This window comes from Rhinoraja longicauda, chromosome 4 (assembly GCF_053455715.1).
Source record: "Rhinoraja longicauda isolate Sanriku21f chromosome 4, sRhiLon1.1, whole genome shotgun sequence".
Lineage (NCBI taxonomy): Eukaryota > Metazoa > Chordata > Chondrichthyes > Rajiformes > Arhynchobatidae > Rhinoraja > Rhinoraja longicauda.
This window is the reverse complement of record NC_135956.1, coordinates 52,961,178-52,983,037: the sequence shown is the minus strand read 5'-3', so window position 1 is coordinate 52,983,037 and position 21,860 is coordinate 52,961,178. Positions and strand designations below refer to the sequence as shown.

At 39.9% G+C, this 21,860-nt stretch overlaps 1 protein-coding gene across 5 annotated transcripts in view; it reads left to right on the top strand.

Annotated features, from left to right (window-relative positions):
* Positions 1-4,243: 4,243 nt before the first annotated feature.
* Positions 4,244-21,860, top strand: part of LOC144592762 (protein MTSS 1-like) — a 138,542-nt gene continuing 120,925 nt past the window's right edge. Inside the window, exons 1-3 of one of the 5 annotated variants that reach the window (XM_078397734.1) lie at positions 4,244-4,823; positions 12,657-12,718; positions 13,420-13,493. In XM_078397734.1, coding sequence (XP_078253860.1) covers positions 4,752-4,823; positions 12,657-12,718; positions 13,420-13,493 — 208 coding nt within the window. In that variant the 5' untranslated portion in view covers positions 4,244-4,751. The remainder of the gene's footprint in view (positions 4,824-12,656; positions 12,719-13,419; positions 13,494-21,860) is intronic. The other 4 variants (XM_078397735.1, XM_078397732.1, XM_078397737.1 and 1 more) reach the window with 4 other exon arrangements.

Below are 21,860 nucleotides of genomic sequence, written 5' to 3'. Positions count from 1 at the left end.
CTGTTCTCCACATGGCATGTTCCGACAACAGCACGTTTGATTTAGAAAAATAATGCTGTGGAAGCGCACAACACTACACATCGCACAATACAGTAAACTGCTATTCCATTACAATAGTTTATCCCCAAATACTCGCAGATACATAATAAGATGAATGCATAAGAGATTGCAGATACTGTAACCAATAACAAAAATGGAGAGCAGCTGGAGGAACTCAGTGGGTCAGGCAACATCTGTGAAGGAAAATGGACAGTTGACATTTTCAGTTGAGACCCTTCATCTAAACTGAAATAGATGGAATGTAGTCAGTATAAAGTGGTGGGACAAGAGTTAGCAAATGATAGACGGATACAGGTGCAGAGGGGTTTATTGGCAGACAACAGTCAGGTGGAGGAGGGAAGGGTTGAGATAGCAACAGAGGCTTGGAGGTGATAAGTGAAGAACAAAAGGCTGTAAATTCGGCAATCTGATAGGAAAGGAAGGTGAAAAATGGAACAGAATTCATGCTATTCATTAACTTAGATCAAAACTTCCTTTTCAAACGGCCCTGGGTACTGCTCTTACAAAACAGGAAGGAACCTATTTCCACCAAAGAATATAAATTAACTACCTGACTACCCATCTGAGGAACGTCACGGGCGGTCACGGTGGCTCAGCGGTAGAGTTCCTGCCTTACAGCGAATGCAGCGCCGGAGAGCCGGGTTCAATCCCGACTACGGGCGCTGTCTGTACGTTCTCCCCGTGACCCGCGTGGACTTTCTCCGAGATCTTCGGTTTCGTCCCACACTCCAAAGACGTGCAGGTTTGTAGGTTAATTGGCTTAGTAAATGTAAAAATTGTCCCCAGCGTGTGTAGGATAATGTTAATGTGCGGGTTCGCTGGTCGGCACGGACCCGGTGGGCCGAAGGGCCTGTTTCCGCGCTGTATCTCTAAACTAAAAACAAAACTAAACTAAATGGTCTCGACACAAAACATCACCCATTCCTTCTCTCCAGAAACGCTGCCTGTCCCGCTGAGTTACTCCAGCATTTGTATGGGTATGGGGAGAGGGTAGGAACGGGGTACTGGTTGTGGATGATCAGCCATGATCACATTGAATGGCAGTGCTGGCTTGAAGGGCCGAATGGCCTAGTCCTGCACCTATTGTCTATTGTCTTTTGTTATTTTGTGCCCTTATCTTCGGGGTAAACCAGCATCTGCAGTTCCCTCCTACAACACCTTCACATCAACTTCCAGAGCATAATTACGTAGAATTGTTAAATGCTGACCTTGCTCTCAACTGCTAAAACCCTGTCAATGAATAAAATATTCTGACATCTAGTCGAAAGCTCAGGCAATATAATCCTGCCTTGACTCCTCCGTGCAGCAGTGAGACGGTGCTCTGTAGCTGGAAACGCTAAACTCGTCTCGTTTGTCTGTTTGTATAGACATTAAAGATTTCATGGTGCCATTCAAAGCATGCCAGCTGGTATTCCCACTAACATGACCAATGTTCCTGGTACCACAACCAAAACCACATGAACTCCAGTCGTTCAATGCACTGCATTCTTTCTTTAGCTTTCAGCTTTGGGGATACAAGCGTGGAAACAGGCCCTTCGGCCCGCGCCGACCAAGAAGGATGAGAAGCGGGTCTTATAGAAAGATATTTAACAATTATAAAAAGACTGGACAAGCTAGATGCAGGAAAAACTTTCCCAATGTTGGGGGAGTCCAGAACCAGGGTCCGCTTTAGTCTAAGAATAAAGGGGAGGCCATTTAAAACTGCGTTGAGAAAAAACATTTTCACCCAGAGAGGTGTGAATGTGTGGAATTCTCTGCCACAGAAGGCAGTGGAGGCCAATTCACTGGATGAATTTAAAGGAGTGTTAGAAAGAGGTCTCAGGGCTAGCGGAATCAAGGGATATGGGGAGAAGGCAGGCACGGATGACTGATTGTGGATGATTAGCCATGATCATAATGAATGGCAGTGCTGGCTCGAAGGGCCAAATGGCCTCCTCCTGCACCTATTTTCTATGTTTCTAATATATGTTAAGACCATTCACAACAATAATCAACATTCACTATGTAAAAATGAATAGCCTGAATTAATTTAGTAATTCTGTGGCATTGAATGATATTTCTACATTGACTAACTGTGAGCTTTCACTCCAAAATATTTGCACTCAACACTCTGTAGGAAGAATCAAAGAACTGCAGATGCTGGTTTATACCAAAAATAGACAGTGCTGGAGTAACTCAGCGGGTCAGGCAGCATCTCTGGAGAAAAGGGATAGGTGATGTCATCTATCCTTTTTCTCTAGAAATGCTGCCTGACCCACTGAGTTACTCCAGCACTTTGTGCCTAAATCTCTATTGGATTATTGTCTTATAATTAATTTACAGGAAGCCATTAAGCCCTACTAGTGTGTTGTAATACAATTAAACAAAACTGAAGCAATCTTTATCTTGTTTATAGAACAACACTATTTTATTAACCTCTGCTTCATGTTGCAGCATTCATTTCAATTTAATCAATTTTGCAGGACGTGGGTGTCACTGGCAAATCCAGCGGTTATTGTCCATGTCCAAATAACTGAGTGGCATGCTTGGCTACTTTTGAAGTCAATTAGAATCAACTACTTTGCTTGAAGTCTGAACAAATAAAGGCCTGACATATATTTGGATAACCCATTTGGGTCTGTTTGTGTGTTGTAATTCAACATATAATTCCCTATTCAATATCAAGAGCTCTGGACTTGTTGATAAGAGCTTTTCATGATCCAACTGAACTGGTTGCAAGGATGCTGGGTTTTCTTCAGGAGAGGTGACTGAGTAGAGTAGGCCGGTATTCTCTGAAGTTTATTGTTCTCACAAAATCTTAAGCTTAGTAGGTTTTACAAGGAGGATGTTTCCTCCGACTAGGAGGTTTAGAACTAGATGCCACAGAGTAAGGAGCAAGGCAGGCTTATTTAGGAATGAGTTGGAGACATTTTTTCATATGCAGAAAGGTAATCTTTGAAATTCTCATCTCTGGAAGCTATACACATTGACAACACAAAGAACAGCAGATGCTGGAATCTTGCGTAGTACACAAAATGCTGGAGTAACTCAGCAGGTCAGGCAGCATCTCTGGTGCACAAGTTATAATTGAGTTCATTCAAACCAAGATCAATGCATTTTGGGGCTTCGGGAGAGTGCAAGAAAGAACATTATGTGCCAGTGCAATTCAATGGGCATGGCAGGATCCGTGCACCTTTCTTCAGCTTTGAGCTTCTTCAGACCAAATAGCCAATTCCTGCTCCTAATTCTTGTCCTCTGAAGATATGTCCCCTCTTTTCAGTCCTGGATATCTCTCCTTCTTCTGAAACTTTGCCTCCGGCTTCTGCCCAGCAAAATGTGCTGGTGGCCAACATCAGAAGTGGACCAAGCTATCATCCCCACCACCTGCCTACTCACAAAAAAAGGTGACTGAATCAAGAATCAAGAGTTTTTTAATTGTCATATGCACTAGGAATGGAACAATGAAATTATTACTTGTTGCAGCTTTACGGGCACATTAACGCAACACCAGTAAATATAAAATGATCAATAACACAATAAAGTTTCAGTTACACTAAGTAATCTGACGATAATAGTGCAAACCGAAGTATGTTGCCCAACCTTAAACAAAGTCAAGTAGATCATTGCTGTGGTAGGTTTGCGGTTCGGGTTGTAAAGTGTGGTTCAAGTGTGGTTTGATGGAGGAAGCTGGTCATGAACCTGGAGGTAATGGATCTCATGATACTATATCTTCTCCTGGTGGTAGCAGCGAGATGATAGTGTGGCCAAAGTGTTTTGGGTCTATGATGATATTAGTTGACAATTTGAGGCGGTACCTGTAGATCCCAATGGTGGGGAGGTTAATAGCTGTGATGAGCCAGCCTTGTCCACCACTCTCTTTTATCTTCTTCCAGTTACCCAACCATACCTTGATGCAACCAGTCAGTAATATCTCTAGAGTACTCACACGAAACGTTAGCCTTTTTTTTTCTCCTTCATATCTCGTCTGCCTGCGTTGCTTTGAAGTCTTCCCAGGCTTTGTTCGAGCGCGCTTCCACTTACTCACGCACAACGGTTGCTAGAGACCCAGCGCGCGCGAGCGAGCGCGGCGGCGGCGGCGCGCAACCTTTGCGTGACGTCAGGTTACCTCGCGCTCCGGGGGCTCAATTGAGCTGCCAATGGGGCGTCGCGGATGCGCACGGATGGCTTGAGCCGGTGGGGGGCGTTCAGTTCCCGTGGCTGGGGCTGCATTTTGAGGGAGGGAGGGAGGCAGGCAGGGCAGGAGGAGGAGGAGAGGGGAAGGCTTTCTCATACTCCTCCCCGGTTGAGTTTTTTTTTGTGTGAGAGAGAGACGCTGCAGAAAGCAGTCCTTTATTTTTTTTAATCCTCCACCCAGTGTTTTTTCCCCCCACAATCTGCCGCATAATGTCGACAGGCAGAGAACAATGGATATTCTCGGCACTGCGGGGATAAACGCTGACCGCAGGGAATAAGAGTGCGTTTGTCTTTTTTTGCATTCATCCAACATTTAAAAAAACGCTTTAGCAGCGTTGTTTTCCGTCATCGTCACTCCTGCCATTGCTCCCCTAGTCCCGCACGAAGCTTTTATTTCTAATTAGACGAACGAACGCAATTGCTCGCGGGTTTTAAAGGTTTTCCACTCCCATCCACCGAAGAGACTGAAGGTATTTTATCCTTTCGTTTGTGAATCCCCACTGTTTTTATTGGGGAAAATGGAGGCTGTGATAGGGAAGGAATGCAGTGCGCTTGGTGGACTATTTCAAACCATAATCGGCGACATGAAGGTTGGTGTCTTTTTTAAAAAAAACACAATATCCCGTAATGTATTCCATATGGTATAAATTAAATCAGAATTAGTGTTTGCATTGTTTGGTATAAACCTGTTTAATGGAAGAGGGTGGCCACTGGCCAGAATATGCTGTAAATTAATGATCGCACAGTAGTTGTGGTGGAAACAGCTGTTTGTACTTAACAGGTTTCTGAGGACGCAAATACCACGGAGAATTAAACAGCTTGTCTCTGAACTCGCTGGTGTTTATGTTGCATAGACGTGAACCATTTTGAAGAACAGTTCATAAACTATTTCTATACCTGTCAATTTCTACTAAGGTGTACACAATTTGATTTCATCACTGTCCTTCCATGTTACATATATATAGGCGGTTCATGAATCGCTTATTTTTCTCCTTATTTGTAAAAACAAATCCTTAAATCGACCCACGATTCTCCGATTTTCAGTGACTGAATGTATAAACCGCAACCCTGCAAACGAATTCAATTTAATGATAAAAGTTAATGTGCTTTGAAATTGACATTTTAGTTCAAATCACATATTCAATGTACATTTCGACGAATAACTTAAACATATCTGTAGCTTACGAATAGTAGTCATCAAATAAAAACAACCCGCAGCTTTAGGTGATTTTATGTAGATTTCTTTTCTAAATTCCTAGTGTTTATATTGAAATGTTAAATAAGTTTTGGAAAATCCAGTTCAGCAATTTGCATCTGCTGAAAACTATCTTGTGCAGGTTTTTAATTTTTATTTATTTTATTCATACTTTTCCGTTGCTGTTAAATGATGACCAAAATACACTCGTGATTAAAGTTTAAAACATTTGTTTAGATTTGCTTTTGTACTTTTGGTGGAAAAACTTGTGAAAGCTGCACCTTCATGCTGCTTCTGAGGTAATCAACATTATTCAAATCCAGAATTTATTTTACCACTGTGAAAAATGCACAAAGTAAATCATTTCATTTGATTTCTTGATATTTTTGTGCATCATCTTGGGGAAAGAAAGATAACCAACCTATTAAATGCTACTTGATTGACATCTTTGAGATTAGATAGTTTGTCCTTGATTTGGTCAGTGGAAGCAAATCAAGCAAGCCTACATCCTAGCTCTTGAAACATCTCTAACGAACTGTCTAATAGTTAAGAGAATCGTGTTAATGTAGTCTATTTTTAGCCTTTGGTTATCATTCTTATTGCATGAACCTCAATATTAGGTGCCAACTGGCCATTACACTGGGGAATCAAAAATGACTCACATCCTGCTTTTGTTTAGGAAGGAGCTGCAGATGCTGGTTTAATAGACACAAAAGGTTGGAGTAACTCAGCGGGGCAGGCAGCACCTCTGGAGAGAAGGAATGGGTGATGTTTCAGGTCGAAACTGAAGAAGGTTCTCGACCCGAAACGTCATCCATTCCTTCTCTCCAGAGGTGCTGACTGTCCTGCTGAGTTACTCCAGCTTTTTGTGTCTATCTCCTGCTTTTGTTTGGCAGCTGCCCACATGCAATTTCCTGGTGTCACCTGATAGCGATCAATTGGGAATCTTAATGGGTGTATCTTCCTCTCTGACGGACGTTGAGATTAATGGTTGCACCCGTGCTGCCATTCCCAACTGAGATATTTTCATATTATCAAGACAGGAACTGAATGTGGTGCAATCTCTTCAATATTCTGTCAGTAAAAAAAACTGTGTTGGTGTGAGCACAGTTTTATGAAACCTCATTGGGTTGCCATGATGCATCTTGGTTCTGTGGTCTGCAGGACTGAATCAATTTATATTACTATAAAATTTTCCATTTGTTGGATGTTGCTGATAGCTGCATGTAAATATCTAATATGATAAGTACTCTTTCATTTCCACTGTTATTTGCAAAATTAGTTCTGTATCAGCATTGTTGTGACATATGTTTTCCCTTTTATTAAACATTTTCTTGGTTATGCTTAATGAATCTTCTCATAGATGGGTAGCACAGTTAGTAAGGAATCCTAGAACTGGATTAGTCAGTGTTTCGATAGGAAGATTCTACACTTGTTTGTGATCTTTGAGAAAATAGATACCAGATTTTTTCTATGAAGCTCCAGTTTTTCTTCTACTTTTGGTGCCCAGATAATGCCTCATAGAGTGATATAGTGTGGAAACTGGCCCTTCGGCCCAACTTGCCCATGCCGGCCAGCTACACTAGTCCCACCTGCCTGCGTTTGGTCCATATCCCTCCAAACCTGTCTGATCCATGTACCTGATTAACTGTTTCTTAAATGTTGGGTTAGTCCCTGACTCGACTAACTCCTCTGGCAGCTTGTTCCATACACCCACCACCCTTTGTGGAAGCCTACTTACAGAAACCTACTTGTTTTCAGGCTGCTTCTAATAACTCTCTTAAATCACTTGATAGGAGGAGATATGAGTCATTTGACTATGAGACTGGTGCATCGGGATGATTAATTTCTCTGTATTTTCCTCCACCCCCACAACAAGTTCCAAGATCAGAGGCTTTTGTATTGCAGATCACAAGCAAAATTCTGCCTCTGATCCTTTATGTTCCTCTTAAGAATCTGGCACAAAGATGATTTAAGTGAAAGGCTATTTTTTTATTTGAAAAACAATTGTGAATGTGTAACCACATAAAAATTGTTGTGACTAAGGAGGCTAAAGAGTGCAATAATCCTATGAGCCTTTGCCTGGAGCTAGTTTGAATTTATAGCTGTAACTTCAACCAGCATTAGCTGCAAATTAAAATTAAAATACACCTGCCCATAGTTTGCCTGTTGACATGACATGCCAATTACACATTAATTGGAATTTGAGATGAAGTTGTATACACTGCAATAATTTAAAAAAAAAATTTTGAAGCTTGACTGCGTTTCGATTGATTCATAACATATATTGTAATTAAGGGGCGAAAAGCAAATTTGCTGGAAGAATTTGGCTGGTCAGGCAGCATCTGAGACGAGAATGGGCAGGCAACATTTTGGATTGAGACCCTTTTACTGAAGATGGGTCCTGCCCCAAAACGTTGTTTTGCTCAAGATTTCAGCATCTGCAAATTCTTGTCTCCGTATAAATAAGGAGACTGGTGACCTTCAAAGCTGACCTAAATCTAATTAGATTCCATTTGTAATTAAGTTAAGCTGATTAAAGTTCCTCCAAGTCAAATGAAAGGCTTGTCAGTTTTCTGGATATCATAGTATTATCTTTAAACTATACATCCCTTTGCTTTGTGGCTTCAATTTTCTTATATTTTGAATTGCCTTCAAACATTTGTACCTTTCTGCACCTATTTGCACCATTTGTAACTTGAGGAAGTATTTCTGTGCTTTTCCAATATTTTCAAAATTCTGATTGAAATTGTCATGTTTTGAAAGATTTTTTCTTGCTCCTCCCCTGACCCCCTTTCCAATTTTTAAGGGGTTATGAAATTTCTTAACCACTTCATTCAGGATAAAACATAACTGGAACTGTTTTAATTCCAACTGCATAAAGTGAATGGTGACCTCTGAATATTCCTTGATATAATTCTAACTTATTCAAATCATTTTCTTTCGTATTTCCATATGTAAGTATAAACCACTAGATAGATGGCATGTGACAGCAGGAATCCCCTTGCTGAAGTCATCTGTTGCCAGATGTAATTTATGCGCCCCTTCTCTTCCAGAAGGGTCCTGATTCGAAGTGTCACCTTTCCATTTTCTCCAGAGAAGCTGTGTTACTCCAGCATTTAATGTCTATCTTTAGCATAATTTGAATGACTGGATGCTGCAGACATTGATGTGCAATTTATAAAATAGGGATTGAGGAGTTGAATGGCTTCTGCTATGTCTGTGGGGAAATTGCGTGCCAGGCTGAATCCAGTATCTGTGACAGACCACCAATGTGCTGTGTAACCTTACTCTGCTTGCGTATTTAAAATCTATCATTGATTGTTAAATGTCCTGTAGATTTTTGGATGTATTATATCACTTCAGAGTGAGGCTGTTAATCTGAACACCATGGTCTGTTTGCATCTGGAGAAGAAAATTGCCAGGAACAATCTGGTTACATTGAAGGGTCTCTTATTGATCAACCTATTTTATCATGTTCAGCTTTCATTCACCTTGATAATAGAGAGATCCCATGGCAATAGCTGAAAGTAAGGCTTTCCTTTTAAAAAGAAAGTACAGCAGAATTGTATTAGTCTTCATTAATAACCTATTTGTGTCAGTTCCATTGAGGGTAGGGGCATGTAGTGTTTCTGTGCTGAGTCCACTGTGAAAATACTGAACCATGTAATTATGTAATTATAAAATGTCATCTGGAATAGAAGATTTCCACTAGTTATGTCTCATATTTCATTGTGGATAGAAAAATGTGACTACTTCAAATGTCTATTGTCCACATTATGCTTTGTACATTTGCCAGTAATTTCAATTTTGCAGATTTGTATGATCATTTCTTATGATTTGGAACTTTAAATATTTTTAAAGGAGCAACAGCTGTAAATGAAAAAGCTTCATAGGAATAGTCATTTCATCCCTCTATGCTATTATTGAATTAGATCATTCATAATTTCAATTTATTTTTGACTACTTTTGCTCAATGTCCATTGATATCCTTAAAAGTCTTTGATTTCCAGAAGATTGGACTCCCTGTTGTGTTCATTGACTTATTGTAGATACAATTATTTTCAAAGGACAGTTAAGATTTATTGTTTGCTATGGTAACGGACATGTTAGGATACCAGTATGTGTTTAATGTGGCCCAATGTTACAATATGAAATCCATGGCAGTATGTTATTCGGCCATTTCAAAACGTGAGGTTTCATGTTATCTTATTCTTGTGTTCGAGGTCACCAGATGAGCACTTGCATTCTGCTAAGAATTAAGTGTAATTGGCCATAACAATGGAGATTTTAAAAAACACATCCTACACATTCCATCCACTGTGCAATTGTTTTATTTGTGCACAAACGATAATGCATGCAGCGATAACTAACATGAACAATGGAAGTCATTAAACCTTAAAACGGAAACCCTATACAGTGTCACAAATGAATACTGATTAACTGCTGCCTAAATTCTAGATTATAACAGGTGCTTTTTGTGTTTTGTGCTGTTGATAAGAATACATGGCACTCCTGCTGTTGGGTATATAATAACTGACTGCAGTCTATTCCTCTTGAATGAAAAATAATTGTAATTGAGCAGAATCGGTATTGGTATGGGAAAGGTAGTTTTTTTTAGGGGCATCCAGCATTTGTAGTCGATATGGAGAATGTACAGAAGTTTAAAGGGATCTGATCCAAAACATCATCTATTTTTCTCCAGAGATAATGCCTGACCTGCTGAATTTGTCTATCTTTAATCTATATGGATGTTTGAAGCATTTTGTTAGATACTTTGCAAAGGTGATATTATTAAAACATTTGTACATTATATTTTAATATATTAGAATAGGTAGGAGATTAAAGAGCAGAGGTCAGTAGGAGTAAATGTTTCATTTTCAGATTAGCAGGGTGCCACAAGCATTGCTGTTAAGCCCACAACTATTCTATATTAATGACTTCGAAAGGCAAGCGTGTAATCCATCCAAATTTGTGTCAATAAACAGCTAAAGGGAAGTTGAGTAAGCAAATTAGAAGGTATCAAATAAATTATATTGTGGGGTGATGTGAAGTTATAGGAGGTTGCTTTAAAATGATACAAAAGACAGCGTTGATGTACAGAAGGCTTTGCTAGTACATATCTTTAGACTAAGATTTTAGAAAGGCAAATGATACTCATGACCTTGATTACAAAGGAATTAGAGATTAAAGGAGGAATGTCCTGAGAGAGTTTGCTGTTTTTTAATGATGACATATGAGGATCTGTTCAATTTTGGTCTCTGAATCAAAGGAAGGATGAACTTGTCTTGGGGGTGTTGCAGTATGGATTCACTGGATTGATGCCAGGGCTTAGAGGGTTATTCTGCAATGAAATATTGCCTGTGAATGGCATATCTTCACTGGAATTTTGTAAATAAGAGATGATCTTAGTGAGTGCAAAATTCAAAAACTGATAGGTTAATGTTAAGAGATTGGTTTAACTCATTTTTCTGCACACAGCTTTAATTTTCTGTTAGAACAGCTTAATTTGGGGGGAAAAGAGATATTTTGACTTTGGAGAAAAATAGATTTGAATTGTCAGGAATGAATTTAGTCATCTGTGAACAGAGAAAATTGCCCAGTTGGGTTGTTTAGAATTGTTGTTTCCAAGATTTGCCCATCAATGAAAGCAACATAGAGGTTTGGTAACTTAATACTTGAGTGAAGCTTTGGTGCGTTAAATCTGATACTTTAATGAAATCCAGAGAAGTACTCCTTATAGACTATTGTCCAAAATATAAAATATTCAACTGCATGACGTGTGTGTTTGTGACCTTTAAGATGACTTCAGACCAGAACGAAAATCCTTGTCCACTTTTCCTTCCAATATTTTTTAGCAGCTGAATTGATTATACTCCTGCTATGGCTAAAGTGATGTGGAGACATTTCATATCGAGACCCTGTGTCTGGATTGGGTTGATAAAGAAAGGGAAAAGATGGCCAGTAATTAGAAGTGTGGGGGAGGGGTGGGTCTGGAGCTGGTGGGTAATAGACAGAACTGAATGAGGAAGGGCAAGGATGGGCAGGTGGGGGAGAAAAGTAGGAATGAAAAAGGTGAACAAATGAGGAGGGGGTTTTCTCTCTTTGTTTACCTTTTCCATCTCTCCCCCTCCCCTACCTGGCTTCATGTGTATCCTACCCCAAGCCTCCAACACAATTCTGGTTCTGCTTACCTACCAACTCCGGTCCCACCTCTCTACTACACTTCAATATTCTGACCAAGGAATTTTGTAATTCATTTCTTTGGTTGCTTTAGTATGTTTCTAAAAAAAAGCTTGCCATTAAATTTTCCCTCATCCATGCTATGATAAAGGTACTTACTGTCTGCCCTATCTATGCCTCTCATAATTTTGTTTACTTCTATCAAGTCGTCCCTCAACCTGTGATGTTCTAGAGAAAACAATCTGTCTATCCAATCACTCCATGTAGCTGAAATCCTGAAGCATTCCTCTCTGTCTGCAGCTTCAATTTTGGTGTCGTCAGCAAACTTGCTCACCAACCCAGCTACATTTACATTTAGGTCATTTATATATATCACCAACAGCAGAAGCCCCACCACAGATTCCTGTGGAACTCCACTGGGCACAGCCATCGAGCCAGAATATCTCCACCATGAGAGTAAATCCGATCCTGAAGAATTCTATCCAAAAGTTTCCCTACCACTGACGTGAGGCTCGCTTGCCTATAATTCCCTGGATTCTCTCTACTTTTCATAAACAGGGGTCATAGATAGGGTAGACAGTAAGGACATTTATCATGGCATGGATGAGGGCAAATTTAATGGAGCTGTGTGGGGAAAGCTTTTTTTTATACACAGTGATGGGGGACTGGAACATTGCCAAGGTGATGGAGACAGATACGATTGTGGCATGATGGCTACTTAAACTGATCTCATCTGCCTGTATATGATCCATATTCCCTATTTTAGATAGGCACATAGAAGTGCAGGGAATAATGGGATTTAGATCAAGTTTACAGTAATTCAGCTTGTGTACTTATTTTACAAAAGTACAGCAGCCATTTTCTTCTGGCCAATGTTTGCTTTTGAGTTAACACTTAATTTAGAACCCCAAGGTGTTCTGATCGTGCAAAAAGTGTGTAACAAGCAGAAAAGTGAGCAATCTGATTTGCATTCTGATAGGAATATTATCTCATATGTTTACAAAAGTTATGAGGCACTGTTTATAATATCATCTTTATTTTGTAGGGGAGTTACCCAATCTGGGAAGATTTTATTAGCAAAGCGGGTAAGCTCCAGTCCCAACTAAGGTAAGTTACTATATTATAAACAACTGTTCTTCCTTTTGCATGAATAGTTCAAAGATAATGCATGTGCTTTGAATAACAAAACCTTTGAGGATGGATAAATGAAACATGCTATAAAATATATAAAATGTATCAAAATATTTGTTTTATTTTGCTTTATTTTGGAAGGATGTGAGTTTATACATAAGCAAATGTCAATGTCAAGTGTGCCACAGAAAATTGATTGGAAGCATAATTGCCACGAATCCCAGTGTAAAATATACTCTTTGTTATTATGGTAATTTAGGACTTCTGTGAATATTTAAAAATCTTCAATGTATTCTCATGTACTTGAATTCTTCAATTTACTTGGTTTATTGGTTAACAACAAAACGATAACCTCCGGGCTTATTTGTTTTGTTTCTCAGAGGAAATTTAGCATTTCGTTGGGAGAAAACAATAAAATTATTTTCCCCGTCATTCAATGTAAATAATATTTCCTTAATTGCTTTTTGACAACTATTTTTCTGTTGATAGTTATCATAAACAGCTATGTTTGTTCCATTAGTAATAAGCACACTATTTTCCTTGTGAGATGAGCATGCACAACATTTTCAGTTTTTGCAGCAGAACTACAAAGTGTAATGTTATTTTTAGGGCTGTTTTTTCTGGAAGGCTTGTTTCTTTGTGTTGGAAATACATCTTCAGGGTTTTTTGTATTCCAGGACCACTGTGGTGGCTGCTGCTGCTTTTTTGGATGCCTTTCAGAAAGTGGCAGATATGGCTACAAATACCCGTGGTAAGCAGTCTTTTATGCTATGTAGATGTTATTGGACTCAAAATAGGTGCCCTCCAGCTAGCTTGCATTTATATTTCATCTGGTCAAATACTTCAATACATGTAGAAGCCAATACATAATCCATTGATTTTAAGATTTGGTACCGCCATTCGTTGACTATCAAAGATCAAGTATAGATGGCAAGAAAAAAATGTTTTCTATTTTCCATATCTGGTAGCATGATTGCAACATGGATTATGTTACAAATTGTTTCATTTTGAAATAATGGTATTATAGAGTAACTGGTATGATTAAGCCTATTGTTTCATACCTTTTGGAATGTTAAAAAAAATATTGCTTTGGTTAAAGATGAATGTTTGATTTTAATGTAGTACTTAAATCATTTAGAATTGGAGGGAATTATTTTAAAGTAAAATGAGGTCATCCGAATCAATGTATTCCTTTGCATTTAAAATTATAAATATTTTAGTGGAAATTTACTTCAAATTTCATCCTGTTCTTTTTGGACTGAAGAGCTCATTCAATGAACACCAGCAAAAAATGGTTTGTTGAGGAAAATCTTGGCATGTTTTGTGATATGGACAATAGGAGTGTAATTAGTTGTTTATCGCCAACCTTTAGTATAAACTAGAACAGGGTGAACCTGTTGGGCCCAAAGCTCTCCTCCATTGGCATAGCACCCTCCCCTACTCCCCCATCCCCCCCTCCTCAAACCCCCCCTTATCCCCCCTCCTCCCCTCACCCCCATCCACTCTTAGGGGGTCTCCTGCACTCCCCCCCCCCCCCCCCTCTCTCCTGTGTGTGTGGTCAGTCTGCTCCTTATGCCAGTTTACACACACACACACACACACACACACCTCTCTCGGCGAAGACGGCCATCTTGTTGGACCGTCTGCCACTGCGCTACACCATGGGAGGAAGATCAGGCGTGGGGCACGCTGGGACGGGCGCCGGTCCTCCCAGCGGGGAGGGGGAGTGCATTTATTAAAGTTAGCGGCAGCTTGTTGGCTCAGCAGTCCCCCCTCATTGGTCACCACTCCCGTTACTCGGGCTGGTCCCGCCCCCAGTGGCTATTGTGGGCCCCCCTCCCTCATTGGCTGTCACTCGGGCGGATCCCATTGTGATGCCGAACGCTGAAGACAGCCATGGGAAATAGAAAAGGTGATTTTTAAACTTTAAAATGTCTATAACTTTTAAATATAAGCACAAATTGGAATGAAAATGGGTACCATAGACCCCAGGACAATGGTGAGTAAGGTCGGCCTTAAAATTGCCGCGCTATCGTGTGAGGGGGGCACAAAGATAAAGAACAAACAAATGAGGGGGGGGAGAAATCAAACAACGGAACAAACAAGATGAGAGTTTTAGTTATTTTAATATATATATATAAAAATATATTTAGTTATTTATATATTTAGTTATTTATATATATACACACACTTTTAATTTGGCCTGGGACAACCAAAAATAGTTTTGTATATGATAAAATAAAAAACTAGAATTCCATATTCTAGTTAAAATTGGAAAAGCTTTGAAAGATTTTTCAGCTATTACAGAAACTTTAAATTGAACTGTGTTTATTTTTGTGTAACAAATCCCAGTTACCTCCAGCCAATTTGACTCACTCCCTTCAATTGGATGCAGCAAAAAAGAGTCCTGAGATTCTAATTGCATAATCACACTGTGCTTCATAAGTGTGAAAAGGTAATCTCTTGAGAGGCTAGTCAAAACTGATGAGGGAGATGGATGTAAAGATACAGAAGTTTATTTGGTTCTAGTGTTCTAATTTATATATTCTCAACTGCTTCATCAACGATATAATAATTACAAGTTTCAGGAGTGGGGTAATTTGCTGATTCAGATTACAGCTCCACTAACAATGGACTGACCCATGTTAGATAAAAGGAGGAACAGAAGGAAGGTTCAAGAGCATTTGATAGCAAGTGACATTTGAGTGACTTGGTATTTCCATTAAAGTGCCTATGAGTTGCCATTTTATACCACAGTCTCCAGAATAAGAAATAGTATAGGAAGTTTAAAAGGGGATAAGAATCTAATGTCAGGCAACATGGGGACCAATTTGAAAAGAAGAGTGGTGATTACAAAACTGACTGCTTATAGTGCAGTTAGAAATTGGCAGGTAGAACATTGTAGGCATCCCAGATTCATGGCTGAAAAAGGTTTAGAGCTGGGAGTTGAACATACAGATATATATACATCCTATCAACAAGACACAGACAGGGGGGGGGGGGGGCAGAGGATGCAGACTCTGTTGGTAAGGAATGAAATCCAATCCTTAGCAAGAAATAACTTGGGATCAGAAGATATACAATTATTGTGGGTCATGTTAAGAAACTGCAGGGGTATAAGGACCCTGATGGGAGTTGTATGCAGGCCCCTGAACAGCAGCAGATATATAAAGTACAAATTACATAAGGGCATAGAAAAGGCATGTAAGAAATTACAATATGCAGGTAGACTGGGAAAATCAGGTTGGTACTCGATTCCAAGAGGCAGTTCTGGATTATGGTGTGTAAATGAACCAGATTTGATTGGGGATCTTAAGGAGAAGAAACCCCTAGGAGGCAGTGATAGATAATATGATGGAACCTGCAGTTTGAGAGGGAGAAGCCAAAATTGTATGTATTGGAATTAGTATTGAGTAAAGGTAACTACAGAGGCATGAGGGAGGAGCTGACTAAAATTGATTGGAAGGGAACCCTGGCAGGAATTACAGAGGAGCAGCAATGGCAGGAATTTTGGGGAATAATCCTGAAGGTGTCGGATGTTTTCATCCCAAAGAGGAAGAGATCTATTAAGGAAGTCAAAGACAACGGAGAAGCAAAAGAGAAGGCAATTAATATGGCAAAGTTTAGTGGGAAGTTAGAGGATTGGAGCTTTTAAAGACCAACACAAGACAACTTAAAAAGGATTGAGAGAAAAGATGAAATGTGAAGGTAAGCTAGCAAATAATATAAAATAGGATACCAACGGTTTTTTCTGAGATTATAAAGAGTAAAAGAGAGGCAAGAGTGGACAATGGACCGCTGAAAAATGATGCTGGAGAAAGATTGAAAAATAGGTGCAGGAGTAGGCCATTTGGCCCTTTGAGCCAGCACTGCCATTCAATATGATCATGGCTGATCATCCAAAATCAGTATCCCTGTTCCTGCTTTCTCCCCATATCCCTTGATTCTGTTAGCCCTAAGAGCTATATCTGACTCTCTTGAATACATAGTAGTAAAGAGCAGAAATAGTAAAGGGGAACATAGAAATGGCAGACAGACTGAATCCGTGTTTTGCGTCAGTCTTCACAGTAGAAGACACCAGCAATGTACCAGAAATTCAAGAGAGCAGGGGGCAGGTGAGTGCAGTCACTATTACTGAGAAGTTGCTTGAGAAGTTCAAAGGTGCAAGTCACCTGGACCAGATGGACTACTCCTCAAGGTTCCGATAGAGGTAGCTGTAGCGATTCTGGAGGCATTATTAGTGATTGTTCCAGAATCACTGGAATCAGGAATGGTTCCAGAGGACTAGAAAATTGCAAATGTAACTCCACTGTTTAAGAAAGGAACAAGGCAAAAGATAGGAAATTATAGGCCAGTTAGCCTAACTTTCGTGATTGGTGAGATTTTCGAGTCCATTATTAAGCATGAGGTTTTGGGGTTCTTGGAAGTAAATGATAAAGTAGGCTGAAATCAGCATTGTTTTGTTGAGATCTTGCCTGACACATCTTTTGGAATTCTTTGAGGAAGTTGCAAGCAGGATAGACAAAAGAGTCAGTGGATGTTGTTTACTTGGATTTTTAGAAGATCTTTGATATGGAACCACACATGAGGCTGCTAAACAAGATAGGAGCCCATTAGAAGTGAGGTACTAGCACGGATTGGCTGACTGGCAGAAGGCAAAGAGTGGGAATAAAGGGGGCCTTTTCTGGCTGGCTGCCAGTGACTAGTGGGGTTCCGCAGGGGTCGTTGTTGGATCCACTACTTTTTGCGTTATATGTTAATGATCTGGTTAATAGAATTGTGTACGAAGGAGTTGCTGATGCTGGTTAATTACATTGTTAGCTTTGTGGCTAAGTTTGCGGGTAGTATGAAGGTAGGTGGAGGAGCAGGTTGTGTTGAAGCAGGGAATCTGCAGAATGACTTGAACGGTTGGGAGGTGGCAGATGAAATACAGCATAGCAAAGTGTATGGTCATGCATTTTAGAAGGATTAAAGGCGTAAACTATTCCTGAAAGCGGAGAGGATTCAGAAATCGGAGGTGCGAAGTAACTTTGGAGTGCTGCCACATTATTCCCAAAAAGTTAATTTGCAGATTGAATGGGTTGTAAGGAAGGCAACTATAATGTTAGTATTCATTTGGAGAGTACTAGAATAAGGTTGTAATGCTGAGGCTTTGTAAAGTGCTGGTCAGGCGACATTTGGAAAATGTCAGCAGTTTTGAGCCCCATTTCAGAGGAAGGATGCCCTGGCATTGGTGAGGGTCCAGAGGAGGTTTACAAAAATGATTCTGGTGATGAGTGAGTTAACATATGAGGATCATTTGAATGCTCTGGGCCTATACTCGCTGGAGTGTACAACGATGAGGGGATTCTCATTGAAACCCACCAAATAATGAAAGGCCTAGATAGCGGATGCGGAGAGGATGTTTCCAGTAGTGGGATGGGTCAGAACCAGGGGACACAGCCTCAATAAAAGGGCACACCTTTAGAATGGAGATGAAGAGGAATTTCTGTGGCCAGAGGATGGTTAATCTGTGAAATTCATTGCTTTAGGTGGTGGTGGAGGTCAAGTCATTGGGTATTATCCTTTTACTATTTTTTTTCCTTGTCACTTTCCTGGAATTGCCTTCCTTGTATTATGTTCAAATTACTATCTCTATAAACATTGTAGACATTGAGAGGCCTAGCCTGCTACCTCTTTACAAGGGAACCAAAAGAATGCTATGATTGTGGCTTTATTCCTACATCTAAATTTATTATTGTGTATTTTTGTCTATTACTGCCATTGTAACTTATCTTTCATTAATAAATGTGATAAACATGCCAGCTGTGCATTAAGATGCATTACTAACTTTTTTGGCAGCCTATTTACTATCTTTCTGCCTGGACTTTCCTGTTTATTCCAGTTGTGTTTTGGAACTTGTTGGTCCATAATTTCTTGGTGGTCAATAATTTCAGTAGTGTTGCCGTTTCTCTGAAAATTCTTCATGAGTAAGCCTTTTTGGTTAGACTGTATGAACAGCTTCCTTGGTCACATGCATGAACAATGGAGTTTGAAACTGTTGTATTGTGATATGTACTCTTAACAGGGGCTTCTTGGTGCTTATGGGAGCAAGCGTCGGGATATCTGTTCTTCTCCTTGGTTCGGGAATCTCGTTATATCTTTCTATTGCCCTGGCTCAGAGCCATAAACTAAAACTATTGAAAATGACTCTCTGTCAACATGGATGCTGCCTGCCCATTGGGTTCCTCCATCAGCTCTCTTTCTTTGCTACAGATTCCTGCATCATTAATTTTGTGTGCCTCCTTGTGAACTGCCGCCTTGGTTTAATTTAATAATGCAATAGGTAAAATCTTTAGGGAGGGTTAAGAAGCAATGGTGACTGAGTGTAATTGAAATTTCAATATAGTTGTTAATTAAAAAATGGAGTGGGTTGAAAGACCGAATTGCCCACTCTTGTCATTGTTTCTTTTGACTGTCAAGTGGAAGGTTGTATATTGCACACTTAGGAGTCATTTGCAGTAATTTGAAAAAAAGATCTGGACTATACCCTCGTTTAATGGGGGACTGTTCAGTTGTCTAACAAAGGGGAAGAAGCTGTTTCTGAATCTGGTGGGTTCTGCTTTCAAACTTTTGTATCGTATGTCCCATGGGAGGGGGGTCAAGAGGGAATGACTGGGGTGAAAAAAGTCCTTGATTACATTAGCTGCATTTGCGAGGCAATATGGCTGTAGATGCAGTCGATGGTAGGGAAATTGGCCTGTGAGGTGGACTGGACTACATCCACAACACTGCAATTTCATTTTGAGCAGTGCTGTTCCCAAACCAAGCTCCCAATAGCATACTTTCTAATGAGCATCTGTAGATGTTGGTCAGAGTTGTTGGAAACATGCCTGGACTTGGTTTCCTGAGGAAGCAGAGGTGTTGGTGTGTTTCAAGTTAGTTTGTAGTTTCAAGATGGTTTGTCCAGGATAAATTGTTGTTATGTGCTCACCTTGGAACTTTAAGCTCTCAACCAATTCTACCTCGGCACCATTGATGTTGATTGAGGCACAACGCTGTGCTTCCTGAAGAAAATAACCAAGACCTTCGACTGGTGACATTGAGATGTTGTTTTACCTAAGGCAACCCTAGAACTGAGGCTGATGAATATTTTTTTAGAAGTGAGAGTCCAGGCCACAGAGATCATTAAATGTTTGAGGTAATTAGCAATTGTGAACTAGGAAATCCACACCAATACCTCTAATCCGGAGCGTAATTACTACATAGTGGTAATACAGTAAAAGAGTAACAGTCTGGTGAAATTGAATTATTGATTACTTTTGGAAAGTTTGATTCCAATTGGCTCAATGAAGTTTGGATTGGCCTTGATAGGTCAGATTGTTGCATGACAAATCGATATTTCTGGAATAGCTTTGTGCCCAAAATAATACAAAACACCACAATCTAATTTTCTTATACCTGTCGAAGAGGTGTTTCCCACTTTTACTCCATATTATTAACTGGTAGCAACAACACAGAAATTATGCATAAAATTTGGTTCTTGTTCTCATAGCTGCTGCAATGGAGTGACAGTGATTTTGGAACCCGAAGTCTGTAATTGCTGAAAGCACTTTATTTTTGCTGGGGATATTATATTTGTTTTGTCAGCAGGTTGTGGTTGGAGGCATTAAAGTGGCTATGAATGTAACGTAGTTACAGTTCCCCAAGTCCAGCTTGAGGTGGTTTGTAATACTGTGCTGTTTGTCAAAGTTATTTTCAACAGTTGTTGCTTGCAGTGATTTATTGAATATGCTAGCTCTCAGGAAGTAGGTTTGGTGTGTTTTTTATGACCACTTTTATAAATTGTTTTTGATTTTGGAGCTTTCTAACAGCTGTTTAATATTTAACCTGGTTTTAGTTACTTGACATTGCAAAATACGCTGAGACCATCTTATTATCCTGTTGTTATATTGTCTTTGTGGATTTTTTAGCAGCATAATTTATGTTTGGTATGGTGAGAGAATTGCTGTTTTGGGGATGCTGTCGTCCTTGGTCTTTCTAGTGATAAAATACCAGTAACTTGCTTTAGACTTGGTTGTCAATGCACTTTTGAGTAATTGTATGATTTATAGAAGTTAGTAATAACTGTCAATTGCTTTTGATTTTGCTGTGTAAAATCTTGAGTTCCAGGAAGCAATTTAATGCATTCTATGAATGAAGTTGGGTTTATCCATGCCACAGTTTTATTCAATTGTTAAAATTCTGTAGTTTCCAGGTTTTTCATCGTTCATATTATACATGCAGGGAATGTGGAGATTTATCCTGAAATTGTAGCTACACTCAAGCGTGAGGTGCTACCTGAAATGAGCTGCAACAAATTGAGTTACATGCGAGATGGGATGTAGCAGACTGTTATCTAATCTAAACATTTCCTTAGCAAGGTGATTAAAATGATTCAAACAGTGCCACTATTTTCACCTAGTTGCCAGAGGCGACCAAGGAAGCACACCAGCGCCTCTACTTCCTAAGAAGGCTTAGGAAATTCGACATGTTCTCAACAACTCTCACCAACTTCTGCAGATGCGCTGTAGTAAGCATTTTATCGGGATACATTACAGCATGGTTTGGGAACAACTCCATCCAAACCGCAGGAATTTGCAGAGAATTGTGGATGCAGCACAGGCCATAACAAAACAAACCTCCTTTCTATGCACTCAATTTACACCTCGTGCTGCCACGGGATAATCAAGAATGAGTCTCGCCCTGATCACTCGCTCTTTTCCCTTCTCCCATCCGTGTCAAAACACACCTCCATATTCAGGGACAGTTTCTTTCCAGCTGTTATCAGTCCTGAGCTATCATCTATCTCATTGGAGACCCTTGGACTATCTTTAATCAGACTTTATCTTGCATTAAACGTTATTCCCTTTAGCATGTACACTGTGGATGGCCCAATTATCATGTATTGCCTTTCCGCTGACTGGTTAACAAGCAACAAAAGCCTTTCACTCTACCTTAGTACACATGACACTACACTAAACTAAAGCATTCTAAAATGTACTGCACAGTGGCACAGCTGGTACATCGTCTGCCTCCGTGCCAGGGACTGTTTTAATTCTGACCTCGGGTGCTGTCTGTGTAGAGTTTGCGCATTCTC